Genomic DNA, 19285 nt, shown 5'->3' with positions numbered 1-19285 from the left:
TCCAATGTGATAGATACAATACTCTCGTGTAATTAATATTAAATATTGGACAGGTGGGAACTTAAACAATCCAATACTCACATTTTCATACCAGACTGACCAATCACATTGTGAAGAATTGACAGTTTTATTTAGTATACTGGTAATGTAGGACCATGATTGTTGTGGCAGGGTATGCTTACACTTCTAGACACCTGATACCACTTTTCATTATCACTTATATTTTATATACTTTCTCATGAACTGTTCACTAGCTGCTAATATTGATTTGTGAAACTATTGTTATGGGTTTTGGATTTCGTTTTGCCGTTTGGACTGTTATATTTGTTTTGTTTTTTTATTGTATTTGAAATATGAAAGTTATAAATGGTACAAGTTGCTGTAGTAAGGTTTATTGATTTTGAGATTCGCTGTATTTATGGGATAATAAGAACATGGTTTTTGCTACTGAATACGCCACTCTGTTTCAATATTACAATTTTTGCTGAGCTAACACAATAGGTAACTCTCGGCAAGATAATTTGACGTGTGTTTTATCAAATCTAACAACTAAACCTAGATACACGATAGTTGTCTTCCCTTTTTATTCATTAATTTCTCCTGTTTTCTATTTATAGGATATCTCACCAAAGTTAAAGGTCAACCAGATCAAGATAATTGAGAAGAACAGGATTAAATTGTTCGGTTTAACTCAAGTGTGGAATATCCAGCCATCATTAAAATATCAACTCTCCAGATCACTCAGCAAATGCTGTAACAAATTCCAGCCTAGACCCTAGATCCAGATTGACCAAAAACTTCCATGTGGTACCATTTCTTTCAAAACCCATCGTCCAACATGAGCCAGAAAATAAAACATGTGTTGACGGTGGCGTGTCTAATACCTTACGTTCTTTTCGCCTTTTATCTAACCAGTGACCTTTCCTGGGGTGAACAGGTCATTAGCGATCCAGTGAAGGAATATGGAATTCTGGGAAGTATTGTATTATATGTAATCCGATGTATGTTATTGCTTCCTCTTATGATGTCAGCTTGTAATCTCTTTGGAATTTCCTATTTTAATTCCCATCCTAAAAAACCAGTGCTGCGGTCTTCGCTCATGTTTGGACCTTTTCTGTGTTTTCGCGTAGTTACGAGAGGCACATATCCAGAATTAGTGAAACAAAATGTGCAACGAAACATTGAAACATGTTTTAAATTAGGCTTAGCCAATTTTGTGTTTGAAGTTGCCACAGATCGTCATGTTGGCATGAAAAAATCCTCTCAAGTTCGCGAAATAGTGGTTCCAGATAAGTACAGAACTAAGAACGGTACTCTCTACAAGGCACGAGCTCTTCAGTATTGTTTGGAAGAGGAGGTAAATATCTTGAGTGACAATGATTGGATAATCCATCTAGACGAGGAAACCTTGGTAACAGAAAATTGTCTGATTGGAATTATTAATTTTATAAATGATGGACAATATGAATTCGGACAAGGCGTTATCACTTATGCTAATGAGGAAATCGTCAATTGGATAACTACCATGGCTGATTTTATTCGCGTCGCCTTGGATTATGGTTTACAGCGCTTTTCTCTTGGATTTCTGCATCGTCCCCTTTTCAGTTGGAAAGGATCGTTCAATGTTTCTAATGCAGGCGCCGAGCGTCATGTTACATTTGATTTCGGTAAGGAGGGCAGTATCGCAGAAGATTGTTATTTTGCGATGATGGCTTGGAAAGAAGGTTATAAATTTGGTTGGGTGGAAGGTGAGATGTGGGAGAAAAGTACGTTTACGGTACTAGATTATATAAAACAACGTAAACGCTGGTATCAAGGAATTAACCTAGTTCTACGAAGTAAACGTATTCCTACTCAGTTAAAAGGTGGAATTGGTTTGTTGATGTTATGTTGGACAATGATGCCAATCACTCCGATGTTCTGTGTCATATTAATACACTACCCTCTACCCAATTCAGTTTTATTTGCCTTTCTCTTCTCTCTTATGGCTGGCACTATGCTGTTTCTCTTTTTCTTTGGAATGCTCAAATCTTATCCACTGCGTGGCCGCAAACTTATAGGTCTTTTTTTCGTGCTTGTTTTATTATTTATTCCACAAATTACAGCCGTTTTAGAAACAATTCCAGTGATCTGGAGTATATTTTCAGCTCAGAAAGATTTCCACGTGGTGAGTAAAGAAATGAAGTCATCTCGAGGAATTCATATTGTTTGATGTTTGGAGCTTTTAGTCCATTTTTATAAATTTTCAACTTTTTATTAGGATTTTAAAAAAGCAAATTATCTTATTTTTATGTCAGACTTGTATGAAAATGTAGACATGAGAATAAATTCTACTTTTCCAACTTCAGTAGGAACACGGGCTGAAAATAGGTCAGTTGTCTGAAGATAGCAAAGCGTCTGAGTAACAAGATGTTTTTAGGGGTTCTGTTTTAATTTCTATGTCTGAATAAATATTGTTTGTTTTTGGATTTTAAATGTTCAGTACGCTAAATCTTGGCTTTGTTAAGTTATATTCTGTACATTACGATTAAATCATTTCTACTTTTAATTTTGTCATTTGAAAATTGTAGTTTATATTGGAATACTCCATTCACCTTTATGGGTGTTTTCTCAGTCTTGCCTATTGATTTACTATTGTGGTTATTTAAATTGGATTTTAGATATTTTAAACAGCATTCATTGATGTTATTTGCCAAGCATTTAGGTGAGATATACATGTATATCTTGAGTATGATTTGAATACTGATATTAGGTTACATGAATTAAAAAAAAAAAGTTACTGAGACAATTGGTAAAAAAAAATGGTGCGTCTGTCAGATTCAGGTTGTTTTCAAAAAGAATAATTAACGTCTAGAAAGTGGCATTGTTCTGGAAATGCAGTTATATATTACTTTGTTTTTTAAAATATTTTTTTGTGATAAATTTGATTTAGATATTGTTTGTTTATTTATTGCTCTATAATTGATATATTGAGCAGTTTATTTTAACAGCGAAAATAGTTTGTTATTGTAATTGTCGATTAGATATCCGCTTTATCTTTGTCTGCAAGTACTTGGAGCTATTAGATCTGGTATTTATCTTGTTTTCAAGGATATTTTAAGAATATTACTAAGAATAAGCTAAAGAATTAATAATTCATTTTGCTTTTGAAGCTAATTAAATTTGAAGATATTAACGAGTATATTTTGATTTGTTTTGATTTTTTACTCCATAGCATTTATATGGATCTTTAAGAATACTCAATTCTTCTTTATCATAAATGATACTGATCACTGGTTTATATTTAAGAATATTTTATATATTTCTAATAATAAGCTCATAAAATTTAAGTGAATCTCTAAAACCATTCAATTTATATTCATTTCTAAGGATACTGAATTAATTTTTTTTGGAGAATATCAAAAGTTTGTTTTGATTTCGGAGGTTAAATATTGTAAAATTCAACCACACAAATCTAAGATTTAGAATTATGTCTGACTTTTTGAGGTGCTATAACCTGTTTGAGGGAGTATTCTATGATTGACTTTTTGAGGTGCTATAACCTGTTTGAGGGAGTATTCTATGATTGACTTTTTGAGGTGCTATAACCTGTTTGAGGGGAGCATTCTATGAAAAAAGAAAAGACATCGATGATGTTTAATTTAAACTTTAATACAAGCTTCATTTAGTATTAATTTTATTATTATTATTGTTATTTTTTGTATAAAATTGTAGTTATATTAATAATAGAGATTCGAAAGAGGTTTAATAGCATTTTATATATTCTTTGAGAGCACTTCTTTATACTTATATTTGCACCTGGAATATTTCTATGGTTCCTGTAATTCCACGGAAACATTTCCGGATTCTAATGCCACTACCACAAGTACCATGTGGTTTAAATCTGTTTTAAATGAAATTACTAAAAAAACAGATGTAGGAAATCAGAATGGTGTAAGTTCAAACTATAGGTGTTCTCAATATATATATAGAAAGATTTGGAAACCTTATTTAAATTTCTTCCACCTGAAATGATGCTTAATAAATAGTATTTCATTGATGATTGTTTATACACAGATTAGTCAGGGAAAATAACTTTTCTATCTATGTTCAAAAACTAGCTTTTAATTTATGCAAAAAATCAGCAGTTTTAATTAATTTTCATTATGAAATACTTCCTCATTTATGATTGATAATGTATTGCCAAACTGTTTTTATTAGAATTTGGGTTTCGTTTTGTGATTTTAAACTTTTTATACTTTGAACAAATGAACATATGATGGTTTAGTTTTTACCCAGTTTGACTGAACTTTGATAACAAACTGAGAAATACTAATAATTTATCACAGCATCAGTTTTATTATTTATCTCATTAAGTCATTTAGATCATTATTTGACTGTTTTATCAGCTTATTATCACAGCTTATATCATTATTTTACATGTTGTGTGAATCAGGTATAGCCTATTTATATATAGGTATATTTATAAGCTTACACATATCATCTTGTATCTGTCTGTACCCTCTCTGCTTATACACTATTTATATTTAATTAAAAATTAGTTAATTAACTAATGAATTTCAAATCTAGTAATGGTCTTCTCTTATCAATTAATTGAAACTACCATGGTTCGCTAAGTCTCTGTAATTTCATCCACTAATATAACTTAACTCTCACTGTGAATATTATTTTCAATTGTATGCAGAAAGCTTGTTGATTGGCTGATTTTTAAAGAACGTAACGTTAATAATATTTATCTCGAGCCTTGATAAGGAATAAATTATCACCAAGCAACCTAGTTGAAATCTGGAATATTTTTAAAAGTGTCAGGAGATGAGGGAACTCGTAGAGTTTAACTTAAATCATCAATTCAACTTGAATTTAAATGATTTGGTTCAATCCGATGTTTTTACTCGATTTTTTTCAATTTCATATGACCATATGATAATTATAATAACGAAAAATTCTCACTGATCATATAATATCTTAATCTCACCTTAATAATCAGACAAAAACATAATCCAAGACCAGACAATCTGTACCAATTCCTATAAGATATCAAACCACAGATAGATAATCTTGAAATATACTCATGTTTTTACAAGTTAAGATACATTCCATGCTGCAAGTGGTACTATAGTTATTATAAATATCAATATCTTACCCCTACTCTTACTATCTGAGCATATTTTAAAATAATTTGAAATATCCAGTAGATGTAGATTTATCAACATGAAACAGTCTGACTTTCCATTTCTCTTAGGTTTCTGTCATGTGCCATGATCTTCAAAAGATCCTTTACCTTCCGAATCTCTCAAATCTGATTCATTCTTATTTTTAAGCATTAATATTCGTATTAACAAAATGTTAGCTTTTGTGTCATAATTTGCTTAAAGCATTGTTATTTTGTAAGTAACGTATGTTGTTTAGAAATTAGAAACATGAAGTTTTATTTCATAAGGTTTATATCTATAAAATTAACTTTACTTCCATGTTCTGTTTTCTGTAGTTCTTAGAACACTGTAGCAATACAATATCAAATATTGTAGATCATTAAGCATCTTAATCTACAATAAAGACTTCTTTTAAAGTTTTCTGATGCTAGTCGAACACAAAAAATACCAGGTTTTCTTATGTAATGGTTAATTTTAGTATTAGGTTTTTATTAGAGATACTCTCTTATAGAAGCACTGGCCAAGGTCACAAGTAGAGACTATGGATTTCAGCATAGGAATACATCAATTTGATAGAAAATTACCTACTTCAGATAAACAAATAATTCAAAAAAGCATGGTGATTTAAGAGAAATTTTAGAAAATATGTTTGACCAATGTAATGGTGTACTGCCAGTATAAGTTTACCCTAGTTAGAATTAAATTGATGTACTATCAATCAAGTAGAAACTGTATTAAGAGACCTCTCTAGGAAATAATCCAGAATGGTCTGTTAAAGGAGTTGGTCTCTTAGAAGAGCATTAAGTCAGAATAAACACCAAAATTATTTTGTTTTGGTTGCCATTTTATATCTTTAGATTGAAATAATCAAATAATGATTTAATTAATCTTTTGAGGATTAACAAATGCCAATAAACAATAACAATACAGAGATAATGATAACTGTAATAGTTGTCTGATTGACTCATTTTGATTTCTTGGGGTGTAAAGACATGGTCGCTGATCGTGTAATGAAGGGGATTTCTTATCAGTTGTTAGTTATATTGAAAAGTTGTAGGGGGGGGGACTTATATTGGTTGTATATTGACCAGTGACGGAGCCAGGTTTACGCCCGAGAGGGGGCGAGATATCTGAGATTGCCCGAATCTTTAACACAGTTATGAAATTTTTGCCTGAAAAACTTGCTTAAGGGGCTGCCCCCTCCCCCCTTTGGCTCCGCTGCTGATATTGACCACAATGAAGTGGTTGTTAAGTAAAGGTAGTTGTATGAGCAGGGTTCACTACTTGTTAAAATAGTTATATATTTGCTCATTAAAATACTGTTATATATTTTATCACAATATTGCTTTTATTCACTACGCAAACAAACGAAATCAGGCTTTTATTATTAGTCTAATGATACTCAAATTTTTTAATTAACACATTTTCTTTAAAAGACATCATTTTTCCTTTATGTTTTGTATTTTTCATGTTATTTTGAGGAAATAATTTCAATCCCCTACAGGTTAGGTAGAGAATAAATTGTTATTTAGAATTTTGCATTCCGTAGTGTGCTTTTGCTCAACTAGGAAACTTTGTTAATCTGTCAGAGAGAAGAAATATTCATTGTATTTAAGAGGAACTGTCATCTAAATATTTGGCTTATACAAATATATTTAGGTGACTATAACCTTTGAAAAGTCCAAATATTCCTATTTTTACAAAATATTTCGGCTTGTGCTTTTAATATTAGTTTTTTGAAATATGTCAGTAAATGTCTGGTAGTGAAATTATATTTAAGTTTACAGCTCAAGCTTCTGAAGTAAATTGATATTTTGTTATGTTTTATGTATAACATCATCATATCTTCATTTTTAATAAAGCTATGTTTTCATTATTTATTATATATTGTGTTGTTTGTCTTTTTTTAATTTTAAATCATGGTCCAGGTAGATATGTGCATATGTGATGTAAATCTATTGCATTTTACTTTTGGGAGAATTGCTCATTTAAATGGAAACTAAGCAGGCCTGTAACCAGCTAAATGTGCTAAGGGGGCGGCCTCATTTGCATGGGGAGGCAAAAGCTGATAGAGACTGATTTCAGCTTTAATTGAGAATTTGTTTGAATTTAGCAGGCAAGGCGAATATATTTCCAGGGTGACACTGACCCCCCGTCCCCCTCCTCCTTCCCTTCCCCCTCCCCTCCCCCCTCCTCCTAGTTACGCGCCGGATACTAAGTCTTAAAAAGACCATACAATTTTAACTTGATGCCACAAAGCTATTGAAAGTTGAGAAGTTCACCATCCAGAAGTAAAGTATTGGATGAATTCATACAAGCCCCTCATATAACAATTAAAGGGAGAAAACTCTGATTAAGACATATTTTATTGATCAGGAATATGTTGAAGTGGATAATTGATTTCTATGCTGGTTATTTCCGATGGATCCTGCGATACTCCAGGAACCTGTATTACACTGAATGGTGGAATGATGATTTCCTGAATATCGGCTACCAAACTCACATTCAACTGTTCCTGTTTATGATGGTTTTTAAGATGAGACGACAAACTGCTTTTAAACGTGAAAGATTTCTCACAGAACTGACAGGCATAGTCCTTGACATCCCGATGCAAACGTTGATGTTGTTGCAAGACATATCCCAATTTGAACGTCTTATGACAAATTTTACACTCAAATGGCCGCTCATTTGAATGCTGGACCTGTCTATGTTTATTATAAGTATGTAATGTTTTAAATAATTTGTTACAATCATTACATTTGAAGTCTCGTTTCTTATCATGTGTCTTCTTGTGTTTTGCTAAATAACCTTTTGTGGCAAAACTACTGCTGCAAAGATCACACGCAAAAAGTTTCTCTTCTGAATGAATTTTAGAATGGACATTTAAAATTCCTTGAGCACGAAACTTTTTTCCACAAACTTCACAAACATATTTCAACTCAGCAGTATGAAGTCGTGTATGTGCTTTGATGTCATATTTCGAGTAAAATGTCTTGGCACAAAATTCACAATTAAAAGATTTAACTCCAGAATGTTTGGCTACATGAATCTTGAGCTCTTGTCCTCGTCGATAGCTAGCACCACAGACATGACAGATAAATGGTTTCTCTCCAGTATGAGAGCGAATGTGAGATGCCAGGGTGTTTTTTAAAGCAAATGATTTGTTACAGATGTCACAAGAAAAAGGTTTTTTTCCAGAATGAAAATACATGTGCTGTCTTAGTACTGGTTCTGATTTAAAAGATTTTTCACAAAGTTGACACTGGAATGGCCTTTCTGATAAATGTACGGGTAGATGATATGTCAAATTACGGAAATATTTCCCACATTGCCCACAGTTTCCTCCTTTTTTAGGAGAACCCTCGTCTTTCTTTTGAGAACTTGACTTGTTTCTCCTTGCTCTTTTTGAACGAGTTTCTGGTCTTCTGGTGCTTCTGTCTCCCAAGGTATCCGATTCATCTTTGATTTCCGTTGTTAAATCTGTCTGGGAATTTTGATTTTCAGAATTGGTATTTTCTGAAGAAAATTCTGACTTGATTGGTGATTCTGAAGACTCAAACCCGTCTGCCTCATCATCAGTAAGTAGATCACCTTCCATTGTGTCTACACTATTTTCTGCGTCCGTAGATTGTGGAACGATTCTTGACAGAGGCTCCAGAGAGAAATTTGTGCTTTCTTTTTTAAAATTTTCCAGAATTTCGGCAGTGAGTTTTATATCCATATCATCAACTACGTTAATTTCGTTATGAAGTAAGTTTGTAATTTGGGCAACAGAAACTGGAATTTCTTTCTGGATGACATCCTCGGCAATATGGATATCCAAAACTTCAACGGTTCTCAGCCAATCAGGTTCTCCCTGTTGAATACGCGACTTCACGTCAATTGGTATTTTAAGCGTGGACGTCACAGTCACTAAATTGAATTCCCTGTTAATGCTGGAACTCATGTCATTATTTCTGATGAAATATTTCAAACCTTCTGTATAGGAATGTAAAGGATGAGTAGAATCCAGCTCCATAACTTTCCCTTTTCAGACGTCCATATACTATTTTCAACATTTACTACAAAAAAAAAAAAAAGAAAAAGATATTATAAAATAGGCCTATATTTATGACATAAACATTTTGAAGATCATAGCAAAGAGGTTTGAGTTTAAAATAAAAATAACGCTTTATAATATACCATAGGCATGTAGTTTAATGTCAAATTCAAAGCATAACATAACAATACGATCTGTCATGGTTACCATGTCCCACGAAAAAACAAAGTATATTTACATTTCTGTGATCGGAATAAACACAATCAAAAGTCATAAAAAAAAGACAAGTGCCCTATTTTGGTCGAAAGTGTTTTCCATAATTACTTCCTCCAAGACCAGCCATCGCCGCCATATTTGCAAGAAAATGTAAAGTAAGTGATAATGAACGTTTTAACAAAAAACAGACAAAGCCTTCCTTAGACAAACCCAAATGTGTTAATAGTTACCATTTTCCCTAAAACAAATCAGAATAGACTGTCAACATACCTTGACAAGAGGGGTTGATTTTATTGTTTTAATTTGAAGATTTTGTCAATTGACACTTCGTCATTACTTCAGTGGCCGGCCAATTTTTGTGGCCGATGGATACACTAATTTTTTGGATTGATTAAAATTGTTGTAATTAAATCAAAAAACGAAAAATTTGTAATTCATTTGTAATTCAAATAAAACGTCTAAAAGGTCATGAATTTAATAGAATCATTACATATGTATCAAACTTTGATTGGCCAGTGATGGATATCCAATATGGTGGACTGGCCAGTCAATGACGAAGCCTCTACGTGGCCAATTTTTGGATTTGTGGTCTGGTCGAAGTAGTGTTCTAAATTTTGTTTTAAAGTCGTACTAGGCACGAATTGACATAGGGCGGTTTTGCCTTTACAAATATTGCAATATGTGACAATCGAGACTAAGCCTAGCATTAATTGAGTTATCTTTTCTTGATGCTAGTTCTATTCTTATGGAGTAAAAAAAAGGTCTATTAAAGCCATTTCGCCCCCTCTTTGCCACTTCGCACAACTTTTTCAAGCAAAAATACTAAAACTTGGGAATTCTTTGATTTTTTAACATTAAAGACAGAAAATTGTTCCAGTGGACTTGCAGTTTGGTCGAAACTTTATCAATTTCGACTTGAACTCGTTTGAAGACAAATTTATTCATCATGGACGAACTGACAAAGAGCGATTTGGCCTTTAAAAATATCGCATTGTGTGACAATCAAGACTGAACTGTCTATTTAGCGTTGATGCTATGACAAGCAAGACTATATTGAGGTTGCCATTGTCAACAAACATGGCGGACAGAGTCATGAAATTTATTGTTTATGGAGTTTCATTGGTGTTGCACCTTTAAAAACCTAATCAAGCTCTGAATTCAACAGGCGCAGTCTTTCGAATGGAACATTGAAACCTTTGCCCAGGGTGCTACCGGCCATGTACCTTAATGATCTCTCAACAATTCAATCTAAAACGAAATTTTTTAGGCCAATGCCTTTATGTGGTGGCAAAAGTTCCTTTATTGCACAATGCATTGTAAGCTACATAACCCGTCTTCACTAGCAGCTGCAGAAATGTAAGACGTAAAGTCATCATTCATTTCATTTCCAAGTTCCGAAAATCATAAACAAAAATTTATGTAAACAAAAACCAGACAGCAAGAACCACCGCAGTGCTTCTCTAATTTGCTACATACCAAAAAAATTAATAAAGACAAAAAAAATAAAATGCCTCAGAATTATGTTCTTTTGATTTTAAAAAAAGGAAACAAAATTAATTTAAAAAAAAATATTTAAGCCTACTTCTCCCTTTAAATAGGTGCCTCATTCCCCACAAATGAAACAGTGTTTTAGGGATATGTATTATCTTATTTTCCAGTCATGTTTGACTTAAGCTGGCCATCCACTTGAGAGTTTTACCTGCGAGTATTCGCGAGTCACTCGCGAGAGAACTGTCCGTGCTCCTTCCATTTGAGAGCAATTGAGAGTAAATTTTTTTGCGAGTAACTATCAGAGTGTCCTGAGAGACAAAGTTGTGATGTACAACTGCCGATTGGAAAATGTTGTTGTCCATTGCTGCAGCTATGATTATAATTGATGGAAAGACAAAATAGAGAAAAAAAGTGCACAATGTTTTTTTGTACCGTTTCAGCCAAGTTCTTCCATGCATCGTTCATTTTCTGCCTGTCTGGAAATTCAGTCGATTGAACATCCCAAAGCACAGGATGAGTTTCATATTCTGTGATGAGGCGCTCAATCTCTTCATGCGTCCATTCCGTACGTTTCGACATATTTCAGACTCCAGGTGTTGTGAAAAATATGATAGGCCTGTTAAAAAAAAGCTGACAGTTCTCGCAGAAATAGAACACTGTTCTATTATTTGAGAGCACTCTCAAACAGAAATCTGTATTCGACAGTTTGTAGCAGACCCCCTTCCACTTGACAGAAAATCACTCGCTGCAGTTCTATCGACAGCTGGGTTCTGATGCCTGACATTTTATAGGAGACCCCCTTCCACTTGAGAGAAATAGCTCTCATCGAGAGTTGGTTGCGCCTGTCCAACAGTTTCTCGCAAAATACCATCCACTCGCGCGTTACTCTCGGAGAGCGAACTCGTTCTATAAAACTCTCAAGTGGATGCCCGGCTTTTAATTTGTTGCCTTTATCAAACATATTATTAAACAAATCAAGACCCCCACACTTTGACAGTGACTCTGGATCACTTTACGCTTGTTCAGTTGAACAATGGACAGATCTTTACACTAGTTTCATGTAAAAAAAATCTGAATTTGTGCTAGATTTATTAGTTTTGTCTTTATTTACAAAAATAGTGTAAAATGGGTTAATTTGTTAGTTATTTGTTGTCTGAAGTCGGCTTAGTATGGACTGAGTTATCTTTTCCTGTTACTAGCTCTCAGATTTAAGAGTCAATAAAGGTATTTTAACGTCATTTCGCCCTCTTTACCACTTCGCCTCAGGTTCTGAAGAAGTAATAAAACTTGCGAATTCTCTGATCATTTACGACTGCATACGTTTCTAGTTGTTCAATTTATCTTTTGATTTGGTAGAAACTGTCTTAATATCGTCCTAGAGTCATATCAAAACAAATTTACTTACCCCGGGACGAAATGACATTTGGACGGTTAGGCCAATAAGAATATTACGTTGTGTGACAATCGAGACTTGAATATCATGGGGAGATGAGAGTTGTTTCCCTTACACTGTTAAATGACAACTTCTAAAAATAACTTTAAAACAGAGCTTCCTTTAAAAATAGAGGATTTCATACCCTAAATTATGCTGTATGGTCAAGAAAAATATTCTACCTAACTACCACAGCCACATGGAGGTCACGACCCAATAGAAAATAGAAAACATAATGAGGCGAAGCGTATTGTACACAAATATGGCGGATAGTTTTGAAATTCATTGTTTACAAAAAAAAAATTGTGAAAATAAGTGAATTAAAGTCTATTCTTTATCAATTTTTGTGTTGATTTTCTAGAGAATATGTTGAAGAGTGTCTCCATATCTCCAGTAAGAGATGTCAGTGCAGCGGGGGGTCTAAATAAGGGAAACAATGATCAGGTTTTCTTACCTGTAATAGAGGCCGAGCTATTAATCAAATCAAAGGACACCACATGGTATATGGGTGTGGATGTTAGTGGAGAAAATTGTACGAAGAACAGTGCATGGCAATATATACATGGAGTAGTCTATTAGAAGCCTGTAGTTTAGAGGAGTGATGGGTTGGGTTATTCTATTATTTAAAATAAGGCAATACTATGACACCCATCATTGTCCCTTTGGCTTTAGAGTTCGTTCACACTACAAGCTGAGCAGGGCGGCGCGTAGCAGAGTGCATAGTAGCGGTTAGTTAGTAGTTAGTTTTCAATGTACATATGCTCAGCTGTTTACACCATTACCAGGCGAGTGACACGCTCAGGAAATTTGCCTCCAAGCAAATGATTGATTGCTTACATGTGAAAGACTGACCACTACAATCTTCTCTGTGCTGCTCTGCATGTAGTATGAACAAACCCTAACTCCATTTATCCAGCAGATTCCATCAGATAAGAGTCTGTAAGTTTAGTGATTTTTCTGCTTGTTACATGCCTTTCTTTGCGTCTAACAACGTAACAGCTCAGCAAAAAAGAGGACAGGAGATCCTGGAATAATGTTGACAGCCCAGAAAACTGTCGTAGAAGTTCTTGAATAAGTTATGACTCATAATTAGTTTGAAACTGTCATTGAGTTTCTATCATGAAAACAGCTCCTGAATGTTTTTTGACAGTTAAAATAAAACAATTCAGATGTCTCTTAAACTTGAAACTCACTGAAAGTTTGGAGAAAAAAATTATGACCCTTGTGAAGAAAATCAAGACGTGATAATTTAAGCTAAAAATTTATTCAAAAAGGCAAAAATATCACCTTTAAAAAATTATTTGGTATACAGAAAATTGTTTATAAAAAACATGGCGGACAGAGTCTTGAAATTTCTTGATTACATTCATTAAATTGTGAAAATAAGTAAATTAAAGTCTGTGCATTGGGAGGTTTTAATAAGACTAAATGTGAGGAAGTTCTACACCAGCCTACAGTCCAACTGGTACAGAGATGTGATGTCGAAAAAAATGGTCTGTAAAAAGTTATAAGTTTGTCATTCTAACAAAAACCTCGAAAACAGAAAAAATTTGGAACAAATATTGTCACATAACATACAATCTTTACAGATATTACAGACTCTTCATATTTCCCAAACCCTGAAAAAATTACAATTTCAAACATTAGAATCTTAATTTAGATCAAAACTTATTCCAAAAATAGGCATAAAAAAGATAGAAACAAAATCTAACACTGCAGAAATAATTTCTTTTTACTTTTGTATGGAAGCTTAAAATTATTTTATTGTTTCAATTTGTATTGCAATGTATCTGGAATATCCTGTCCAAAAAATATACAAATATATTCATTCATAAGGGATTGAGAGCTATTTTACTTTTATACAACTTTCATCAGAACGACAGGCAACAATATAATGACACGTAAAATTCTAAATCAACTATAACTTTCTTATTTCTCTATAGAAACTGGTTCTGTAAAAAGTTTAAAGATTGTCATTCAAACAAAAACTTGAAAAGCAGAAAAAATTCAGAACAAACAAATTTGTTACCTGACTAAAGTGTTAACATAAAATAGTGACTAGCTCGGTGTTGTTACTGGAAGTTGTCAAGGGACAAAAGGAAAACTTCCGCTCTGGCCTGGCAGTCGATGAACATGTAGTAGTCGTGTAAGCATGGTCTGAGGCCATCTTGTTATCATCTTTTCATTCATCTGTATGTTTATGTTTGTGATGTCCCCCCGGGTCATAATAAATATCATCAACCATACATGACTTTTCATAAAGTTGTACTTTGTTGAAATCTTGTTTCTGACTGTTTTTTTACTGATATCTTCAAAATAATCACTTTGTCAAATAACATAAAAACTTTACAGATATTACAGATTCTTCATATGTCCAAAACCCTGAAAGAAATTACAATTTCAAACATTAAAATCTTAATTTAGATCAAAACTTAGTCCACATATAGGCATAACAAAAATAAATAGAAATAGCTTTTGGTAACTTCCCACCAAATCAAAACTACAGAAATAATTTGTTTTTTACTTTTGCATGGAAGCTTAAATTTATTTTATTGTTTCAATTTGCATTGCAATGTATGTGGAATATCCTGTCCAAAAATTATACAAATATATTCATTCATAAGCGAGTCAGAGCTGTTTTACTTTTGTACTATTTTCATCAGAACTTCAGGATACAATATAATGACGTTTAAAATTCTAAATGAACTATAACTTTCATATTTCTTTTTCAAAACTAGGTCTGTAAAAAGTTTTAAGTTTGTCATTCTACCAAAAACCTGGAAAGCAGAAAAACTTCAAAACAAATAAATTTGTTACCTGACTAAATTTGTACTTTGTTGACATCTTGTGTTTTTGGTGAAATCTTCTCAAATAATAATCTTGTCGAGGAACATAAAAACTTTACAGATATTACAATCTCTTCATATTTCCAAAACCCTGAAAGAAATTACAATTTCAAATATTAAAATCTTAATTTAGATCAAACAATAGTCATAAAATAGGCATCGAAGGAAATACAATGTAAACCTGAAAAAGAGAAAAAATTGAGAAGAAACTAATATGTTACCTGATTAAAGATGAATTTTGTTGACACCTTGTTTCTAACTGTTTTTACTTAAATAATAATCTTTGCCAAGTAACATAAAAACTTTACAGATATTACAGACTCTTCATATTTCCAAAACTCTGAAAGAAATTACAATTTCAAATATTAAAATCTTAATTTAGATCAAAACATAGTCCACATTTAGGCATAAAACAAAAAAAAAAATAGAAATAGCTTGAGGTACATTCGTACCAAATCAAACACTACAGAAATAAATTTTTTTTTTACTTTTGCATGGAACCTTAAATTATTTCATTGTTTCAACTTGTATTCTGTAAAAAGTTTAAACATTAAAATCTTAATTTAGATCAAAACATAGTTCACATATAGGCATAATAAATGTTAATAGAAATAGCTTAGGTAACATGGGTTAGGTTAGGGTTAAATCAAACACTGCAGAAATAATTTTTTTTCTACTTTTGCATGTAAGCTTAAAATTATCTTATTGTTTCATTTGGTATTGCAATGTATCTGGAATATCCTGTTCAAAACTTAAACAAATATATTCATTTATAAACGACTGAGAAAGTTTTTACTTGTACAAAAGAAATTGACTTGTGGTGAATTTGGCTCTTTTGACTACAATGTGTACCACCTCAAGATTTTGTATTCACGGTTCAGGCTAAAGAAAGACAAGACAAGGATCAAAATCTGTTTGCAGACCTCGGAGAAATTTAAAAGAACGTGATCCAATCCCCTGATTGCCAAATCAGTTGTTTGATTTAGTCCTATCCTCTTTGAACTGATGTACAGTTGAATCTTCTGACAAAAACCCGCCATTTTGTTATTTCTACTCTATTTGTTTTGTTTGATATTCGAGACTAAAGTACCAGAACCATTTTATTGCTTATGGGACAATCAAGTCTACGACCTACGTCATTTGCCAAGGGGGGTAACTCCATTGAATGATGTCAAATTTTTTTGTAATGGTGGATTAAAGTTCGCGATCAACGCGCATAGAGCCTGACTTTTGAAGGAGGATTGAGTCGTCTCCTGTTCTGTCTATGGTGGAAATTATCGTTCAAGTGGAGAGGAAACATCTTGAAAAGAGACTAATAGGGCCTACCGTTTAGACAATTTCTTATAATCTTATTTCCAAGTCATGTTTGACTTAGTTGTTGCTTATATGAAACATATGTTTGAACAAATCAAGACACCACACTTTGACAGTGACTCTGGCACATTTTATGCTTCTTAAGTTTAACCAAGGACAGCTCTTAAATCTGGTTTCATGTAAAAAAAAAAGACCCTAATTTGTGCTAAAAACGTTAGTTTTCTCTTTATTTAGCGAAAAAGAGTGAAATGGGTTAATTTGTTAGTTATTTGTTGTCTGAAGTCGGCTTAGTATGGACTGAGTTATCTTTTCCTGTAACTAGCTCTCAGATTTAAGAGTCAATTAAGGTAGTTTAACGTCATTTCGCCCTCTTTACCACTTCGCCCCAGGGTCTCAGGAAAAAAATAATAAAACTTGCGAATCCCTGAATCATTTGCGATTGCAAACATTTCTAGTTGTTCAAACTACCTCTTCATTTGGTAAAAACCGTCTAAATATCGTCTTAGAGTTGTATCAAGACAAATTTATTTACCTAGGACGAAATGACATTGGGGCGGTTTGGCCTCTAATGAAATTAGATTGTATGACAATCGAGACATGAGCGCCTATTAAGCTGTGATAGTGTGACAATCAAGACTAGCCTCTACTTTCGATTGCCAACAAACATGGCGGACGCAGTCGTGAAATTCATTGTTTACATTCATGAAATTGTGAAAATAAGCAAATTAAAGGCTATTCTTTATAATTTCTTGTGTTGATTTTTGAGGGGATACATTGAGGCGTGTCTCTATTGCTTCAGTATGAGATGCCAGTGCATTGGGAAGTTTTGAGAAGACTAAGCGTGAGAAAGTTCGCACCTCTCGAACCTGGTACAGAGATGGGATGTCAAAACCGACCGCTGTCAACCCTTCTTAGCCTATGCTGTGTTGTTTCTCCATGCAATGAAATATTTACCAAGCTACAAAATTGCAGTCAGAAAGACAACATCCCTGAAAAGGAGGTCAAATGGTTATCAGCCATACTGAAAGTGAAGATCTTACAGAATGAATAGAACAGTGGCACTGGCAGATATCTATCTGTAGTAAGAAAGGCCTATCTGTCCAGGGCTCTGCACCAGCTGAGATAATATCTCCCAATCATCACACTCATTGCAAAAAAAAAAAGATCATTAAAAACAAATCCAAACTGAAAGTCAAATACATAACAGAGCAATCAAACCAGGCTGCATTAAAGAATTCATCTTTCAAGAATTTAAAATTTTTTTGCGATAACAAAATTATATTAATTTAACAGCAAACTTTCTTTTCAATTTTTTTCAAGTCTAATTCTCTAATTGAACAGCTGATAGACCGGCTTTCCACATGACCGTACACGCTAGATCTCCTTACAAGACAAATTAATCAAGCTCTGAGTTCAACAGGCGCAGTCTTTCGAATGGAACCCTTTGCCCAGGGTGCTACTGGCCGTGACCCTTAATGATCTCTCAACAATTCAATCTAAAATGAAATTTTTTTAGGCTAATGCCTTCATGTGTTGGCAAAATTTCCCTTATTGCACAATGCATTGTAGGCTGCAGAGCCCGTCTTCACTAGCAGCTGCAGACATGCAAGACGTAAAGTCTCCATTCATTTCATTTCCGAGTTCCGAAAATCATAAACAAAAATTGATGCAAACAAAAACCAGACAGCAAAAACCACCGCAGTGCCTTCACTCATTTGCTACACACCAAAGAAAAGTTGATAAAGACATAAAAAAAATAAAACGCCTCAGAATTATGTTCTTTGGATTTAAAACAAAGAAAGAGAATGAATCAAAACAAATAATTCAGCCTACTTCTTCCTTGAAATAGGTGCTGCATTCCCCACAAAATGACACAGTGTTTTAGGGGTGTGTATAATCTTATTTGCCAGTCATGTTTGACTTAGTTGTTGCTTATATCAAACCTATTTTTAAAACAAATCAAGACTCCACACTTTGACAGTGACTCTGGCACATTTCATGCTTCTTAAGTTTAACCAGGGACAGCTCTTTAATCTGGTTTCATGTAAAAAAGATCCTAATTTGTGCTAAAAACGTTAGTTTTCTCTTTATTTAGCGAAAAAGAGTGAAATGGGTTAATTTGTTAGTTAATTGTAGTCTGCAGTGTGCTTAGTACGGACTGAGTTATCTTTTCCTGTAACTAGCTCTCAGATTTAAGAGTCAATTAAGGTAGTTTAACGTCATTTCGCCCTCTTTACCACTTCGCCCCTGGGTCCCAGGAAAAAAATAATAAAACTTGCGAATCCCTTAATCATTTGCGATTGCAAACATTTCTAGTTGTTCAAACTACCTCTTCATTTGGTAAAAACCGTCTAAATATCGTCTTAGAGTTGTATCAATGTTGTAGGGTTAGACGTAGATGATGTATTAAGCTACGCTGGGTTCCATTTTTATAAACTTTATTAAACATTGAAATATAACAAAACCCCTGAAAGTACAATAACTATAATTACATACAACTATCAGAATAATTAAAATAACATTACAACTATGCTAATACTTAAAAATACAAATTATCTACTTAATACCACTTTAATCGTACTTGCTTAATATAAATAATGAAATATTAAATATGCAGTAATAATATACAAAATACATACCCAGAAGTTGGGGGTTTGAAGTAACTACACGACTGGCAGGTAAGACGAAATATCTTAAACCTAAAAGAACCAATAACCTTATTAAAAACTATATTTATACTCTATTTGTGAATTAATTAAAATACTTCTATTATAATAACAATTACCACAACTGA

At 33.2% G+C, this 19285-nt stretch overlaps 2 protein-coding genes across 2 annotated transcripts; one reads left to right on the top strand and one right to left on the bottom strand.

Moving 5' to 3' along the window:
* Nucleotides 1-838: 838 nt before the first annotated feature.
* Nucleotides 839-2212, top strand: LOTGIDRAFT_122782 (hypothetical protein; the record flags this gene model as incomplete). Its single annotated transcript, XM_009060348.1, has 1 exon — nucleotides 839-2212. One exon carries the CDS (start codon nucleotides 839-841, stop codon nucleotides 2210-2212), a length of 1374 nt encoding a protein of 457 aa, XP_009058596.1.
* Nucleotides 2213-7677: 5465 nt separating this feature from the next.
* On the bottom strand, nucleotides 7678-8484 carry LOTGIDRAFT_73550 (hypothetical protein; the record flags this gene model as incomplete). The annotated part of the gene is made up of 1 exon (XM_009060341.1): nucleotides 7678-8484. A coding segment is annotated over one exon (807 nt), but the record flags the coding sequence as incomplete, so codon positions are not given.
* Between the last annotated feature and the right edge of the window lie 10801 nt (nucleotides 8485-19285).

This window comes from Lottia gigantea (genome assembly GCF_000327385.1).
Source record: "Lottia gigantea unplaced genomic scaffold LOTGIsca_42, whole genome shotgun sequence".
NCBI lineage: Eukaryota > Metazoa > Mollusca > Gastropoda > Lottiidae > Lottia > Lottia gigantea.
Note: the sequence above shows the minus strand (reverse complement) of the source record. Positions and strands in the feature narration are given on the sequence as shown.